The sequence below is a fragment of the Aquarana catesbeiana genome, linkage group LG02 (assembly GCF_042186555.1).
Source record: "Aquarana catesbeiana isolate 2022-GZ linkage group LG02, ASM4218655v1, whole genome shotgun sequence".
In the NCBI taxonomy this organism is placed as follows: Eukaryota; Metazoa; Chordata; class Amphibia; order Anura; family Ranidae; genus Aquarana; species Aquarana catesbeiana.
The window spans coordinates 341,579,462-341,594,862 of NC_133325.1; the positions used below are offsets into that span (position 1 = coordinate 341,579,462).

General features: G+C 40.1%; 1 protein-coding gene across 1 annotated transcript; it reads left to right on the plus strand.

Moving 5' to 3' along the window:
- The first annotated feature begins 4,126 nt into the window (after positions 1–4,126).
- Positions 4,127–14,725, plus strand: NFKBIZ (NFKB inhibitor zeta). The gene is made up of 12 exons (XM_073614953.1): positions 4,127–4,478; positions 7,196–7,323; positions 7,900–7,927; positions 8,364–8,461; positions 8,575–9,266; positions 9,381–9,486; positions 10,464–10,610; positions 10,780–10,843; positions 11,447–11,616; positions 12,113–12,223; positions 13,035–13,202; positions 13,447–14,725. The coding sequence occupies exons 1-12, from the start codon at positions 4,262–4,264 to the stop codon at positions 13,498–13,500; spliced, it is 1,983 nt and encodes a 660-aa protein (XP_073471054.1). The 5' UTR covers positions 4,127–4,261; the 3' UTR covers positions 13,501–14,725.
- The last annotated feature ends 676 nt before the right edge of the window (positions 14,726–15,401 follow it).

A 15,401-nucleotide genomic window follows, 5' to 3' on the forward strand; every position in this document is an offset into this window, starting at 1 on the left:
TAACAAACATGTTAGACTTACCTGCTCTGTGCAAGGGTTTTGCACAGAGCAGCCCTGTTCCTCCTCTTCTGGGGTGCCCCGCCGGCGTTCCTGGCTCCTCCCTTTCATCGAGTGCCTCCACGGAAAGCCGCTTTTCATGGGGGCATTGGCACAAACAGGACTCAGCCCCGCCGCCCCGCTCCCGTGTCACTGGATTTGATTGACAATGGTTACATTTTTGAGTGGAACTCTGCTTTAATTTTCCCACAGCCCCTCCAATAGAGATGTGTGTCTCAGCCTGGACACATCTGAATGCATGAAGGTCCAAATTGTCCTGAAAAAACAAGGTGTAATTCACCTGGATACACTAAGTAGTTGCGATAATATGTACAGTTTTGCAAACATGCCAAAATTGCATAACTAGGTTCAGGCATTAGGATTTGTTTCTGGCTGGATCACCAGGTAAAAATAAAGAAAACAAAGCTTTAAAAAAAAACGAATGCAGCCATTGCATCTAAGGATTGGTAAGCTTCAATATATTTGATTTTAGGTTTTGGATTTAATGCACTGATTAGCCATAACATTATGACCTCCCACCATAACCCATGGAGGCATGGAGTCCACTAGACCTCTGAAGGTATGCTGTGGTATTTGGCACCAAGCTGTCAGTAGTAGATCCTTTAAGTCCTGTAAGGTAGGGGCTCCAGGAATTGGACTTGTTTTTCTAGCACATCCCACAGATGCTCAATTGAACTGAGATCTAGAGAATTTGGAGGCCAAGTCAACACCTCAAACATGTTGCTGTGTTTCTCAAACCATTCTTGAATTTCAAACCAGGCCACCTTCTTTCATTGCTCTGTGGTCCAGCTCTGATGCTCACTTGCCCATTGTAGGTGCTTTTGACTGTAGGCATGGGTCAGCATGGGCAGCCTGAACGGTCTGCAGTTAAGCAGCCTCATACATAACAAACTGCGATGCGCTGTGTTTTCTGACACCATTCTGTCAGAACCAGCATTAACTTTTTCAGAAATTTTTAAGCTACAGTAGCTCTTCTATTGGATCGGACTACACGGGCCAGCCTTCACTCCCCATACACATTACTGAGTCTTGACCATCCGTGACCTCATTACCGGTTCACTGGTTTTCCCTTCTCTGACCTCTTTTGGTAGGTCCTGACCACTGCAGACTGGAAATATCCTACAAGAGCTGCAGTTTTAGAGATTTTTTTTTTTTTATTATTATTATACAATATATATATATTTTTATTATTATTATTATCATCATTATTATTATTATAATAAAAGATTTATATAGCGCCAACAGTTTACGCAGCACTTTACAATATAAAGGGGAACAGTACAATTACAATACAGTTCAATACAGAAGAAATAGGAGGGCTCTGCTCATGGAGCTTACAATCTAAAGGGACCCAGTTGTCTAGCTATTAAAATTTAGCCCTTGCCAAAGTTGCTCAAATCCTTACGCTTGCCCTAATTATGTGCTTTAAACACATCAACTTCAGAGACAGAATGTTCACTTGCTGCCTAATATATCTCACCCACTTTCAGATGGCATTGTAACGAGATAATCCAAGTTATTCACTTTACCCGTCAGTGGCTGGTTTATTACAATTTTCCATCATGTACTTACTTTGAGGTAGTGACAGGGTGTCTTTAATGTCATAATGCCATTTTTGGCGTGGTCATAAGGTAATGTGTTACGTAAGAAATAGTAATTTCCTAATACTTAAGGTGGCCATAGATGGTGAGATTTTCTTTTCTGCAACTGTGGGTTGCATAAAATTGCTCGATTTGCCCATCAATACTGACTAAATCCATACCCCAGAGCTATTGTGTTCTGCCGGCGGGCATTAAAAATCCGACTTGTTGGTTATACCCAAGTTTAACGATCGAATAATCAGCTGGCCCATACATAATATGAATCTTCCCCATGACTAAGCTCTGGGGGGCGGAGCGAAACGCATTGGAGGTGTGGCCTGGCAGGAGCCCAGGCTGAAGTTGTCTCTCTTATCACCATCACACAACTCTGTAGATGTGTGGCACAAGGGATCCTTTCTTCCTTTCCTTCAGTGACTACAGGAGCTGGGATGGGCTCCCTCACCGGCACTCCTGCAGTGGATGCAGAACCATCCACATCACCCCCCCACATTGACAAGCAAGCCTAAGTGGCACACTAACCAACCGCAGATCACAATGGTACGAATCTTAGGCGGTCCATGCTGAAATGGCTGAGATTTGAGCTGTCTATGGCTGGCTTAAGGCTGCATTGACACTATAGTGTTTTGTGAATGCACAGAAACACATGCCATCTATATGGTGCCATTCATTGTAAAAGTAAAACAGGCGTGTTTTTTTTCGCATGCAGAAAAATTGAGCGTCAAATGCTGCAAAATGCACAGTTAAAAAATGCGCAAAGCACAAAGCCATAAAAGATGCATGGGCTACTTTGCATTTGTTAGGCATTGTAGCGCAAAAACACACATATGTGTGACCTGATTTTGCGTGCGTTCAGGAAATGCTATAGTGTGAATGCAACATTTAGGCTGGGTTCACACTAATGCCTCGTACACACTTTCCGAATATCGTTCGGCTGTTCTCGCTTAAATAGTCGCAAGTAGAGATTGAATAGCTAAAAAGTCACAAATTCTCGTATGACAGACAAAAAAAATCGGAAGTGATGTCATGTGTTGTAATGTATTTATATTGTATTTTCGAACGACAATTATACTGACTAAACGAAAATCATACGATCTGGAATCATACGAGGAAAATTATCGTGTATGTCCGATCAAATAATATCGGATGAACGGTCGTGATCGGCTGTCGAAAGTAGTGTACACACGATCCGAATATCGTACGATCCTTCTTTGGACGACCGTTTTCGTACGATATTTGGATTGTGTGTACAAACCTTTAGACCCATTTCACACAGAGGCGCTTTACAGGCGCTCTATCGCTAAAAATAGCGCCTGCAAAGCGCCTGTAAAGAGCCTCTCCTCTCACTCCAGTGTGAAAGCCTGAGTGCTTTCACACTGGAGCGGTGTGCTGGCAGGACGCTAAAAAAAGTCCTGCAAGCCGCATCTTTGAGGGGCCGTAGGAGCAGTGTATACACCCCTCCTAAAGTGCCCCTGCCCATTGAAATTAATGGACAGCGCTGCCGAAGCGACAGCAAAGTGCAACTTTGCGGGCACTTTTAACCCTTTTTCGTCCGTTAGCGCCCAAAAAGCACTGCAAAAACGACTGTAAAGCGCCGCTAAAAATAGCAGCGCTTTTTAGCGCCGATGCCAGGGCGCTACCAGTGTGAAAGTGCCCTTAAGCGTGGAGTGGCTCACAGCAGGGGGACGGTGTGTCTCCATTCACCATTTCAGGTCTGATTTCAGTCTGAATTTTTGGCTGAATTCGGACCTGAAACTGACCAGAAGTCGCACAGAATGTGTGAACCGCCTCCATAGAAATCTGATCACAGTCTCCTGACATACAACCCTACATCCAATTCGCGCTAGCGTGAACCCAGCCTCAAGGTTTTTTTGAAAGTGCAAAAGTGAACGGTTCTGTTACCAATCACTGGCCTGATTCCCAGGATTTTATTTATTATAGGTAAGAATGTTCACCTAGAAAACTGAAGCTTTATTGTCTTGGAATACCCAGTATTGTGTAGAGGGGATTTGAACCTCTGGATTTTCTGGTGATTGATGTCCACACAGAGGACTTTGCTCAGGATCAGTCTGTGTTTTTTTTTTTTTTTTTAGTAATCCTGCTCTTCTCCCTATTAGTCATATGTGTGTCTCCTTCTCTGTGCTCCCCCCTCCCTCCCTTTCCTTCCGTTACAGAGTACACAGAACCATGTCTCCTGTGACAGTTCCCCCAGCTCTTCCACTGCAGACTTTAGCAGTCACGACAAACATAACACGTACACGCCTTCCTTGTCATGGCTTTCAGAAGCATGTCACATTGACAACTGGGCGAGATTTCGCAATTTTTCTATTCTGTGATTCCAGTAAATCACGCCCCAGCTACTCCTCCCCCCCCCCCCCCTCGCTGACTACACAGCAGCAGCCAATGCGCGCTGGTGACGCTTAACGCTTATTGGTTAGTTTCCGGAAGGTGGGGGTGAGGTGCTGATATCTGTCATACATAAACTAGGTGGAATTTCCCCACAGTCATTGTCAAAGAACTTACTGAGAAGCTGCTTATTAGCAGCCCTTTAATACAGAAAAACACTCCGGACACTAGTTAGCAGTTAGCTAATAATACAAGCAGTCATGATCGTGGAGCAGGTGATCGAGGACACACGCGACTTCCTAGAACAAGACTATATGATGAACAGCCCCATGAACCTGACCTATTTCTATGGTGGCTCCCAATCTCCGACCTCCGATGTGGCATCGTCCCCAACTCACTCCATATCCTCCGCTCCGGGCTCCCCGGAATCTGACAGTGAAAGCAGTCTAAGTGCTTCTTGGCCCCAAGTCAAGAAAGGTAAGCCCAGCTCAAAAATGTCCAAAGCTTTGGGAATAATAACAACAATTGTTTCTTATTGAGTAATGTCATCTACAATAGAACACCGTACAATATACAGATGCTGTTTAGTAAATAGCAAGTAAAAGTTTTTTTTTTTTAAATACAATTGGTTTAAATACAATTGCTTTGCTAGATTACTGCTGTTTATGGTTCTGTTACCAATCACTGCCCTGATTCCCAGGATTTTATTTATTATAGGTGTAGAGAATGTTCACCTAGAAAACGGAAACTTTAGTGGCTTGGAATACCCAGTAATGTGTAGGGGGGATTTGAACCTCTGGATTTTATTTCCTATGTTTAGGGATTCCGATATAGTACATTTTGTCTTTTTGTCTATGAAAATGGTACTTTTGTAACTCCCATTTGGCAAGCAAACAGTTAAAAACATTGTTGCCGCGTTGTCTGTTAAAGCAGAAGGAAGTTTCGTTTGCCAGGATTTTTCTTTTACGTCAGAGCAAGGTCAAAGTAAAGTGAAGCTATGCTGCTAAACTGGTTTTGCCTTCGACATTATGTCTACCTGCCACTGCGTGAAACCATTGTTACTTATTTAATTATTCCGATGGACTGGTGGTGTGGGAGTTTGCGGTATGTGATGATAGATTTTTGCCATATGACTCGCTTGCTGCTCCTACCTATGCACTTATTGAATAAAGAGTGCTTATTCCTTCGACAGGAGCGATTTTCTCATGATTCCCCCAACAACACAGATTCCCCCCTACAATACTCCATCTGCTCCCACTGAGCCGTTGTGTGGGGGGGGGAGTAACGCGGTAAGCCATCGGTGCCAGGAGGACACAACACTTACTGCTAGCAGCTATAATAAAAGATCCAGTAGGCTGGCTGTACCCAGGTTGATCGTTCGGCACATTCAGCCTGCCCATACATGGTTCGACTCTTGGCCGATTTCTGCTGAAGATTAAACCGTCTATCGCCAGCTTTAGACTAAACCTGGCCATACACTGGTAGATTTTCAAATGAGTGATTATACAAAAAAAAATCCCATCAGTACATTTAACAATTCCGACATGACCAATGTCATTCGAAAGTACTTCAAAGTTTTGTTTGCTTTTAACATTGGGGTGGCACAGTGGTGTAGTGGGTAGCACTCTCTCCTAGCAGTAAAAAGGGTCGCTGGTTCGAATCCCAACCACGACACTACATGCCTGGAGTTTGAATGTTCTCCCTGTGCCTGGTGGGTTTCCTCCGGGTACTCCGGTTTCCTCCCACACTCCAAAGACATGCTGGTAGGTTAGTTGGCTTCTGTCCAAAAAAAAAAAAAATATTAAAAAAAAGTGGCCCTAGTATATGAATGTAATTTGGGGACCTTGGATTGTGGGCTTCTTGAGGGTAGGGACCGATGATACTCAGGTTGAACTGGATGGACTGGTGTCTTTATTCAACCTTACTAACTATGTACATTTAATTTAACATATAAATGTAATTTCCCAAAACAAAAAAACCACAGCCACTACTTACACTACAATAGTTGTTGGTAGATCTAATCGAGATTGTACAATTAAATAGTAACGTGCTGAGCTCTTTCCCCTTTTCTTGCGATCAGTCAACTTAGGTACAACCAGCCTGCTGGATTTTACATGTGATTATTGCTAGCGGCTGTATTAGCCGCTAGCAATAATCGCTGTCTTTTCCTGGTGGGAACACAATGGCTCGGTGGGAGGGATTCCCCCATCATCACTGTCTGTGTTGATGGGGGAATCAAGCAAATTTCTTGCAGGAAGGAAACTTCGCTCTGTCTATGGCCAGCTTTACTATAATTTGAGCACACAGAATCTGGTGAAGCTGTGCATAGTAACCCATCAGCCTCTAGCTTCAGCTTGTTCATTTAAGCTTTGACAATAAAACATGGAAGCTGATTGGTTTCTATGCAGAGCTGCACCAGATTTTGTGTGCTCCAGTTTTAGTAAATCTCTCGCTTTTGTGTTGGTTGTTTTATGTTTGTTCAGTTTTATATCAGGTGCTGCGGTAGGCGCTTATTCAATTTTTCTGGTTTCATCCGTTGTATGTGGATTGTTGATTGGTTCCACTGCAAAAGAAAATCAATTTGAACTTTTATTAACATGGCACAAATAATAAAATGACTGCCTCTAAAACTACCCTGACATGTAGATAAACTGTCAGGGAATGAAAACAGTTTGGATTATTTCAGGCAATAGTCTGACCCTGCCTAGAATGTAAGGGCTTGTTCACCCCTGCATTGAGTGGCATTGATAATCATGCAGCAACGTGCGCTCAGTGTATGGACGGATAGAAAACAATTGTTTGCCCTGTTCACACCATACATGTACAATGGTGTGCACTATATAAAAATACCACATGTCTGCATTTTTGATGCATTGTGATGCATGTCAGTGTACTACAAAAGTAAAAAGTGCCCTTCACAATGCACACCCGTGCATGTGCATTATACAGAGCTATAAATGATCATTAATCAGCTGGTTAAAAAAAAAAAATGACATATGAACTCTCAGCTGCTTGTTGCAGTCATGATAATTGCAATCGGCATCTTATCGGTCACCATGTATATATGCTCATCGCTGCTTTTTATACTTCTATTACTGATTAAAGCTCATCATCCCGTGTGCGTTTTGTCTATGGATTTAAGCATGGTTCTGTTACATTTAGATGTCTGACAGCTATCTTTCTTTTCTCTCTAGCTAGCAGAAGCAGTGGGACAGGACGCCATTCAAAAGGGAACTTCCAAGGAGTCCGAGTTAGAAATCCTGTGAGAGAACTGCTTAATCAGCTTAGAAATAAAGTTTGCAATGGCTCATTGGATTTACAGGTATGGGTTTATTTTCATATAAAGGTTCATAAATGAGACAACAATTTACACTTGAGTTAGGTTTCATTTACACATGTGGCTGTACTGCCACCCCTCTGAAAAGCTATCTGCAGTGGATTGCTTTTCAAAGGGCTTTTGACAGGTGGTGAGAAGGTAATTTGCTGGCTCCTCACAGCCTGGTTTAACCCACAAAGTGCCCACCCACTGCGCCGCAACCGTATAGATTGCAGTGCGGTTGCGGCACCAAGCTTCAAGGCCATGGCATGTGTACAGCCCTGAGCGGCTGCATGTTTAGCTGGGCAGTCAGGGGTGGTAAAACCATGGCTTAACTGCCTGCTTTTACCAATCCATGTGATCGAGCCCTTACTGTGCAGAGAGACGGGCCTGGCCTTCTCCCTAATGATTGTAAATACAGTGCTGCTGATTATGTTTGTGCTTTATAAAACGAACAATAACAAAGAAATAACTATTTGTAACGTTTGATGCCTTAACATAATCTCACTGTGTAGTAACTCATGGTTACAATGCAATGTCATTTCATGATGTTTAGTTAAAATATTTTTTTTTCCTTTATAGCAACATCAAAGCTGTGATTATTACACTGGTAGGTATATTTTACCTATACAACATATATATTATATATATAAAAAATGTATTTATAGATTAATTTCAGTGCATACTTTATGAGAAAGTGTAGAATAATACATTAAAAACCATGTAGAATATCACTGTTAAAGGAAGCCTGTATTGTACTGAGAAAGCTATGCAGGCTGCTATTGCTAATCTGCTTATAGAAATTTTATTAGTTTATTGGCTGCCTCTGGTTTAAGTATGTTTTGAGCTAATGATCTGGAACAATCATGCAGCAAGTGAGCTCATTTGCACAGACTGTATTGAAGTCTTAAGTTCTGTGTGAAAGCTTAGCATTTTCAGAAGACGTCTGCTATGATAACCTACCTATATTATTTCACTCAGTGCATGTTTACTTTACCATGTCAGTCTCCCTGGGTGTAAAAGCCATGATTTTTTTTTTTCCTCAGAACTGAAGACTATAATAAACAAAAAGCGGCCTATTGAATACATGTCGGATGCACCAGATGCAAAGAAACCTTGCCCCTTCCAATCCAGCTCTTTCCTGGTAAATGCATGCCCATCTAAAACAACAATACACTGTTTGCAATAGTGTCTCAGTTGCCTAACTTTTTTTTCTTTTACAAGAAAAGTTGCCTAACTTATTAATGTTTCCTCTAGACACCACCAAGTACCCCAAAGTCCTGTGACAATATGGACGAACCTCCGAAGAGTGAGAGTGGTACAGAATCAAATGTGGATCCGCTCCAGAGTATAATGAACCTAAAACATAAGTCCAATCCAGTTTCCCTGAACACAGTGCTAGTAAACTGGATGAATACCCCAGAACAATTCTATCAGGAGGCGCCTGTAGCTCAAACCTATTCACCACCTCCGGCCAATCAGGCATTCAGCAGCTGCTCTCCACAGCACAAGAATGACCAGTACCAGTTTGGTTGTCCCCAAGTTCAAGAAATTCCTCCACAGCGTCCTTCAGAGTATAACTACAGCCCTATCCAGAATTATCCAGAAGCCATGTGTTCAAATGATGTGCTCCAGAGTTGTGCCATCGAGAGCTACCTGTCTCTTATCGAATCCCCACCTGAGATGACATCTCCAAACATCTCTACAGAGCCAAGTATGCCAACTGGGAAGTATAGCCCACCACAAAACCTACCTTGTAACCAATTTGTAGATCATCACATGGCTCGGTCTTCAAGTGTGTCCCCACCTTTGTGCCAGATTGATGTACACAGGTCAAGCCCAACGCAGATTGGTAAATCCTTCTTCCACTGGCAGATTGAGCAAGAGGAAAATAAATTTGTCAATGTTTCCAATGAGCAACTTCTCACCAAAGATGCAGATGGTGACACGTAAGTGAATTTGAAGCCTGTTATTTTTTTGTTGTTGTAAATTATATGTTTTATAAAGAGTTAATTTGTAGAGATGGTGTAAGTGACTTAATTCTATATCCCTGTGTACCATAGGTACCTTCACATAGCAGTCGCACAAGGAAAACGAGCTCTGTCTTATGTCCTGGCTTGCAAGATGGCAGCCCTTAATATGCTGGATGTTAAGGAGCGTAACAACCAGGTAAGCATTAAAGCAATGTTTATTTTATTGATCTATTGCCTGATCTTTGTTTAAATGATACAGGTCATTTCACATTGGAATATGTAGTTCCTCTTTCTGGTAAAAATGTGACAGCCTGAAAAGTTAATAAGAAACCATGATCATATACACATGTCATGGCAACATTTTATTGCTGACAAAATGACAAAGTCCAAGCAACAGGGCGTTGCGTGTTACATTGCATGTTCTTGCTTTTATTATCTTATCTTGAATTATCTATAATTTTTTTCACATTCTAATTTCCTTGTATTTGTAAGGCAAGTGCCAGGATAAAGGAAAAGTGTAGTACATTCACCAGAAAGAGCTTTTTTGTCTGGAGATTGTAGTATTTTGATAACTGCACCCCACCCGCCATACGATTAGGTGGATTCGAAAAGATGTAGCAGTTTTATCCATTTATATAAAGTGTAGCACATACTTTGTGCTTTTTTATATTAAAGAAATGTTTATATGCGTATATTGACACTTTTCTATGCATATATATTAACATTTTGAAGACATGCTCTTCCATATTTTTTACTGTTTTGAATATTGGTATTTGAAAATTAGACACTAGAAATGTGTCTAATCGGCAATACCCTATGTGCTGTTACTTTCGATTAATTAACCTTTGGGGTTGATTTACAAAAACTGGAGAGTGAAAACTCTGGTGCAGCTGTGTATAGTAGCCAATCAGCTTTTAACTTCAGCTTCTTCAATTAAGTTTTGACAATAAAACCTGGAAGCCAGGTTCTATGCAGAGGGGCACCATATTTTACACTCTTCAGTTTTAGTAAATCAACCCAACTAGAATGGAAAATCACTCAAACATATGATTACAAACTATAATACATAGCAATCGTTAAGAAAAAAACTGATTGCAAAGACTATCTACATCAAGCTTATCGTTTTATGTATTTTCCAATCTTTTAAAAGCTTTTGTCTTTCAAACATTTTAGAGTGCTCTTCAGGTAGCTGTAGCTGCCAATCACCATCTGATAGTACAAGACTTGATTAGCCTTGGGGCCCAACTCAACACTACAGATTACTGGGGAAGAACTCCACTTCACGTCTGTGCTGCAAAAGGGTACTCACAAGTTCTTCAGGTGAGATATAAGCAACGATAAGCAGTGTTTCCTTTCACATGTACAAACAGGAAAACATTTAATATCCTCTATTTTTTTTGCTTTTGGGATTTCATGTGCTTAAATCTTTCTTACTAAGTATGCATATTATCCATCTGCTAAAGCAGTTTATTTTTCTGTTTTTTTTCAGGCAATTCAAAAAGGCATTCTAGCAACCAATCAATATATTGATGTGGACATAACCAATTATGATGGTAGGTGCAAGTATAATTTCTACATCTGTCTGTTCCTCTGTTATTTTATTTTCTACATTAGATGCTCTAGGATCTAGAATATGAAAACAGTATACACAAGGGACACTGTTAAAGTACTCTAAATCTAAACAGTACCAGGCAGGGATAGTAAAGCTACATTATGCATTTTCCCAATATCCTGCTAAAAGAAAAAGCCACACACCATGGGACATTCTGGGGTTGATTTACTAAAACCGGCAAGTGCAAAATCTGGTGCACCTGTGCATAGAACCCAATCGGCTTCTAACTTGAGCTTGTTCAATTAAGCTTTGGTAATAAAACTTGGAGGGTGATTGGCTACCATGCACTGCTGCACCACATTCTGCACTCTCCATTTTAGTAAATCACCCCCAAAGTGTCTTTAATGTCTAATCCAAAAATGTGAGACATGCAAATGGTTAAATAAATGTTGACATGTTTTTAAATGTTTACTTACTTTAAGAATGACTACATGCAATGTTATCTTATACCAGCATGTGGCCATTTCCCTTGGCTTTCAACTTTTATTGTTGGCTGACTATATAGACCATACATGAACTTTAACTCATGTCCTATGTTTTATAGGTTTGACTCCTCTACACTGTGCAGTAGTTGCACACAATGCAATCGTTCAGCAACTGCAGCTGTATCAACAAAACTGTTCTCCTGCAACAGAGGAACTGCTGCTAAAGAACAAGGCAATGGTTGACACTGTTAAGGCATTGCTGCAGATGGGCGCTTCTGTTGAAGCAAAAGTAAGTCACCTTGCTGCATTGTACAAAGTTTTATTTTTTATTGTGTTTTTTTTTTTTTTTTTTTTAATCTTTAGTGTGAACCTGTGGCCACTATGGACATCAAAACGAATTACATGTATTTACCAAGCAGCAATTCAGTTTGGAATTTTCAAAGCCAGAGAAACTTGCATTCAAATTGCTTTGTCCACTATACCTTCTATCTCTGCTCTTTCCCCCTCTCATCTGTCACACTGCAAACTTTTCTTTTGAGCCTGCTTAAATATCATGTAACAGAACTGTTCAGAGCCCCAAGAGGAAAAGATTTTGACCTTTACAAATCTATCTTCGGGGCACTTACTCCAATCATTACAATGAGGGTAACAATTGGTGTATCTGAGGTTTGGGCACAGATTTGCTTTAAGGAAGTAACCATTGCATGCTAGACACAACGTTTAATGCATTTGTCATGGAAACAAAATCTTGGAATGCACACTCACCTATGCCTTTTACCGTACAGGATCGCAAAAGTGGACGCTCTGCCCTGCACTTAGCCTGTGAAGAGGCAAACCTTGAACTGATGTCTATCTTTTTAGAAATGCCAAATTGTCTAAACTTCATCAATGCAAAGGTAAGTTAGCCCACTGTTCTAAATTGGTTATTAGTACTTCTGTGGCTTGTTTTCATGAATTACTTTGCTAATGGGTGCAGGATGTTACAGGAACAAAGTAGCACTAGTAGGTGTTTCTGAGAGTACACATTAACAAGGGGTATGGTGTTATGCACTTCAAAGTGCTCTTTGCTCTATGTTGTACTGAGTAAAATGATGCTGTCATTAAAATTAGTATGAAGAATAAAGTGTTTCAAGCAAAGAGAACTTAATAATAAATAATACTTGCCTCTCACATTGCCTGTGATACCAATCTCCACGGCGGTGGAGAGAAAATGTAGGCTGAAAAATCTTTACATTTTCAACACTTCCAGAAGTGTCAATGTCCTTATCCCCAGATAAACATGGGTTCCTCTTGGTGGTGTCACTACAGGACACAGTAGTGATATAGGGGCTGCAAAACGGAACCTTAGAACACGGGGGGACCAGGAATTCAACACATCTGGAAGTGTACAATCTGATTATTCAGCCAGCAGTTTTTGTTGACTACAGTGGAGATGTGGGGCACAGGTAGTGGGAGAAGTTCTTCTTTGCTGGGAACACTATTTTACACATTGTTTTTAGGGTCAGATTCACTTTGACTGGTAAGCCTTTATTGCATATTAAAATGACAAAAGCCTTTGTGTAAGAACACATTATTTTAATTTTTTTTCCAAAATAAGTGGCCGTGTAGCTGCAGCCAGATGGATCGCAGGGATAGCATTTTATTGTAAGCATTTGTGCATTTATTGCATTAGAAAGAAAAAAAAACATTTTTTGATTGCTTTCTTAGGCCTACAATGGAAACACCGCATTGCATATTGCTGCAAGTTTGCAACACAGAAGAGCTCATGTTGGAGCAGTAAAGCTTTTGATGAGAAAAGGGGCTGATCCAAGTGCTCGAAACCTAGAAAATGAGCAGCCAGTACATCTTGTATCTGATGGACCTGTGGGGGAAATGGTAAGACTTTCCTGCATTATATGTTATTTACATGGGAAGCTAAGTTTCCAATGTGCTCTGTGTGCTCCCGTTGTTTTTTTTTTTTTTTTTTGTTGCTCCTCAGCATCCAAACTATACTTGACTTTTTTGTTCTGCCTTATATTTGTATTTTCTAAAATCCTTTGCAATTTATTAACTGCTGAAAATTTTTAATCATCGTATACTAATATATATATATATATTTTTTTTAATTCTCCTTTTACAGATTAGACGTGTTCTCAAAGGGAAATCCATGCAGCAGCGTTCACCATCTTATTAAGCTCCCGCAAAATCCACTTCCATACTCTCGCCAGTCAGGCGGTCTTTACTTATGTACATAGTTTTGTCCTAGTGAAGGGCAAATTAAAGTTGGTTTCTGTGAAACCATATAATAGTGTTGGCTATTGTATAGCCACCTTAATACAACTTGTGACAATAAGAAAACTTCTTTTCTATATATTTTTCTTTATATTAGTGGATTGGGAGCATTTGCTTTCTTCTTCTTCTACTACTACTTCTTAAAGAATTCTCTCAACAACCATCAACACATACAGTATAACTGATATAGGAGCTACAAAAAGTTCCATGCACCTTTCATGTCGTGTTTTCTTTAATAGTTGCCTTAAGCAATATTGTGTTATTTTTTATTACCAGTAGGTTGTAAAGAAATATATAAAAAAAATATATTTTTTTTATCAGATGAAATAAATCCTTTATTATTAAGTTAATCTGTGTTAATCAGAATTGATAAACGTACCTACAATGAAGGGATTATATTACAGATGTAAGTTACTAAATGATTAATATGTAATGTCTGTAAAGTGTATAGAACCAATATGATAGAGTTTAGATTTTGGGAAATAAAGATACTTTTTTCTGTTTAACCTATAATGATTAAGCTTATATGCACTGACATATATTTAGAATGGATGAATAGTGTGATAGAAAGATAGACATAAGAACCCAATGTTTTTCTTTTCGCTTTATTCTATTCATTGTATTAAAATACAAGGCTAGTATTGAATATTTTTGATATGTCATTTAAAAGCATGTGCTATGTTGGCTGGAGACTCGAGGGTTGTGTAGACACATCTACACCTCCACACAATCCCTGTATGGATATTGGTGTTCCGCTGTGTTACCCACCCTCAGTCCTTCTCTTCTCTTTTATGCACATTATCTTGGTCTTTATATGCTCTCTGTGGCCACATGGCTTTCTGTCTCCACTCCTTGATGCTGACGGCCAGATAGTGACCATATTTTGATTATGTGCCTTTTTATTACTATGTTTTTACTATGAACCAATTAAAAATGTGTAAATTTTACTATTTTTCTTTATTTTGGTTTTTGGCACCACTATAATCCCATTATCCTCACATGTTTCATGTGCTATATTTAGGTTCTTTATAGTATGTCTTGTGGACAACGTATTCGATTTATTTAGAATTATTGACTATATGGCTATGTAAAAAAAAAAAGATAATAAAGTTATACATGTCAAATTATTTCTTTGTTCCTGTGTAGCCTTCTTTATAATGTTGTTTTGAAGTTGTGTGATATCCAATCATCCAAAAACTATATTATTAACAGGTTTAAGTATTTCATTAAATCTAAGAACCATTTAATCCCTGCTTACCGTAAAGTGTGCAGACTTTACCTGTTCTGCTTCTTAACGACCCAAATACTACCTCTGAGATCCCAGCCACCCACACTAAGTCCTCAAACTATGACCAACAACCAAGAAATGACCAGATCTCATGCCCTGAACCTGTACCACGCCCCAATCTCCATTACTCTAGACCACCCACACCAGACCATTAAACACCAACATCCACTCCAGAGCATACTGGGCCAGGTGGCGTGGGGCGAGGGGGGGGGGAAATTAAACCCCTGGGCTTTTGTCTATGTGTATTTTAGGCCTGGATGCTGGTGGCGCAGCATAAAATCAGACACTGCTGACCTCACTACCACAGTTGGCAGCTTATAATGTAATCATATCACTACATATACAGTAATTTCATTGCTTGCAGAATGGTAGGGAGAGGTAGGTTTCATGATTAATAGTCTAGCAACTGGCAGAGGAAGTCTTCAGTAACTCAAATAACCACTTGTTGCAACCAAGGTATGCAGAATACCATCTCTGAATGCACAACACATCAAACCTTGAAGCAGATGGGCTAC

Coding starts and splice junctions, on each gene's coding strand:
- NFKBIZ (XM_073614953.1), top strand. CDS start 4,262: ATGATCGTGGAGCAGGTGATCGAGGACACACGCGACTTCCTAGAACAA. Junction 9,267..9,380: donor AAAGATGCAGATGGTGACAC/GTAAGTGAATTT, acceptor TGTGTACCATAG/GTACCTTCACATAGCAGTCG. Junction 10,844..11,446: donor GGACATAACCAATTATGATG/GTAGGTGCAAGT, acceptor TATGTTTTATAG/GTTTGACTCCTCTACACTGT.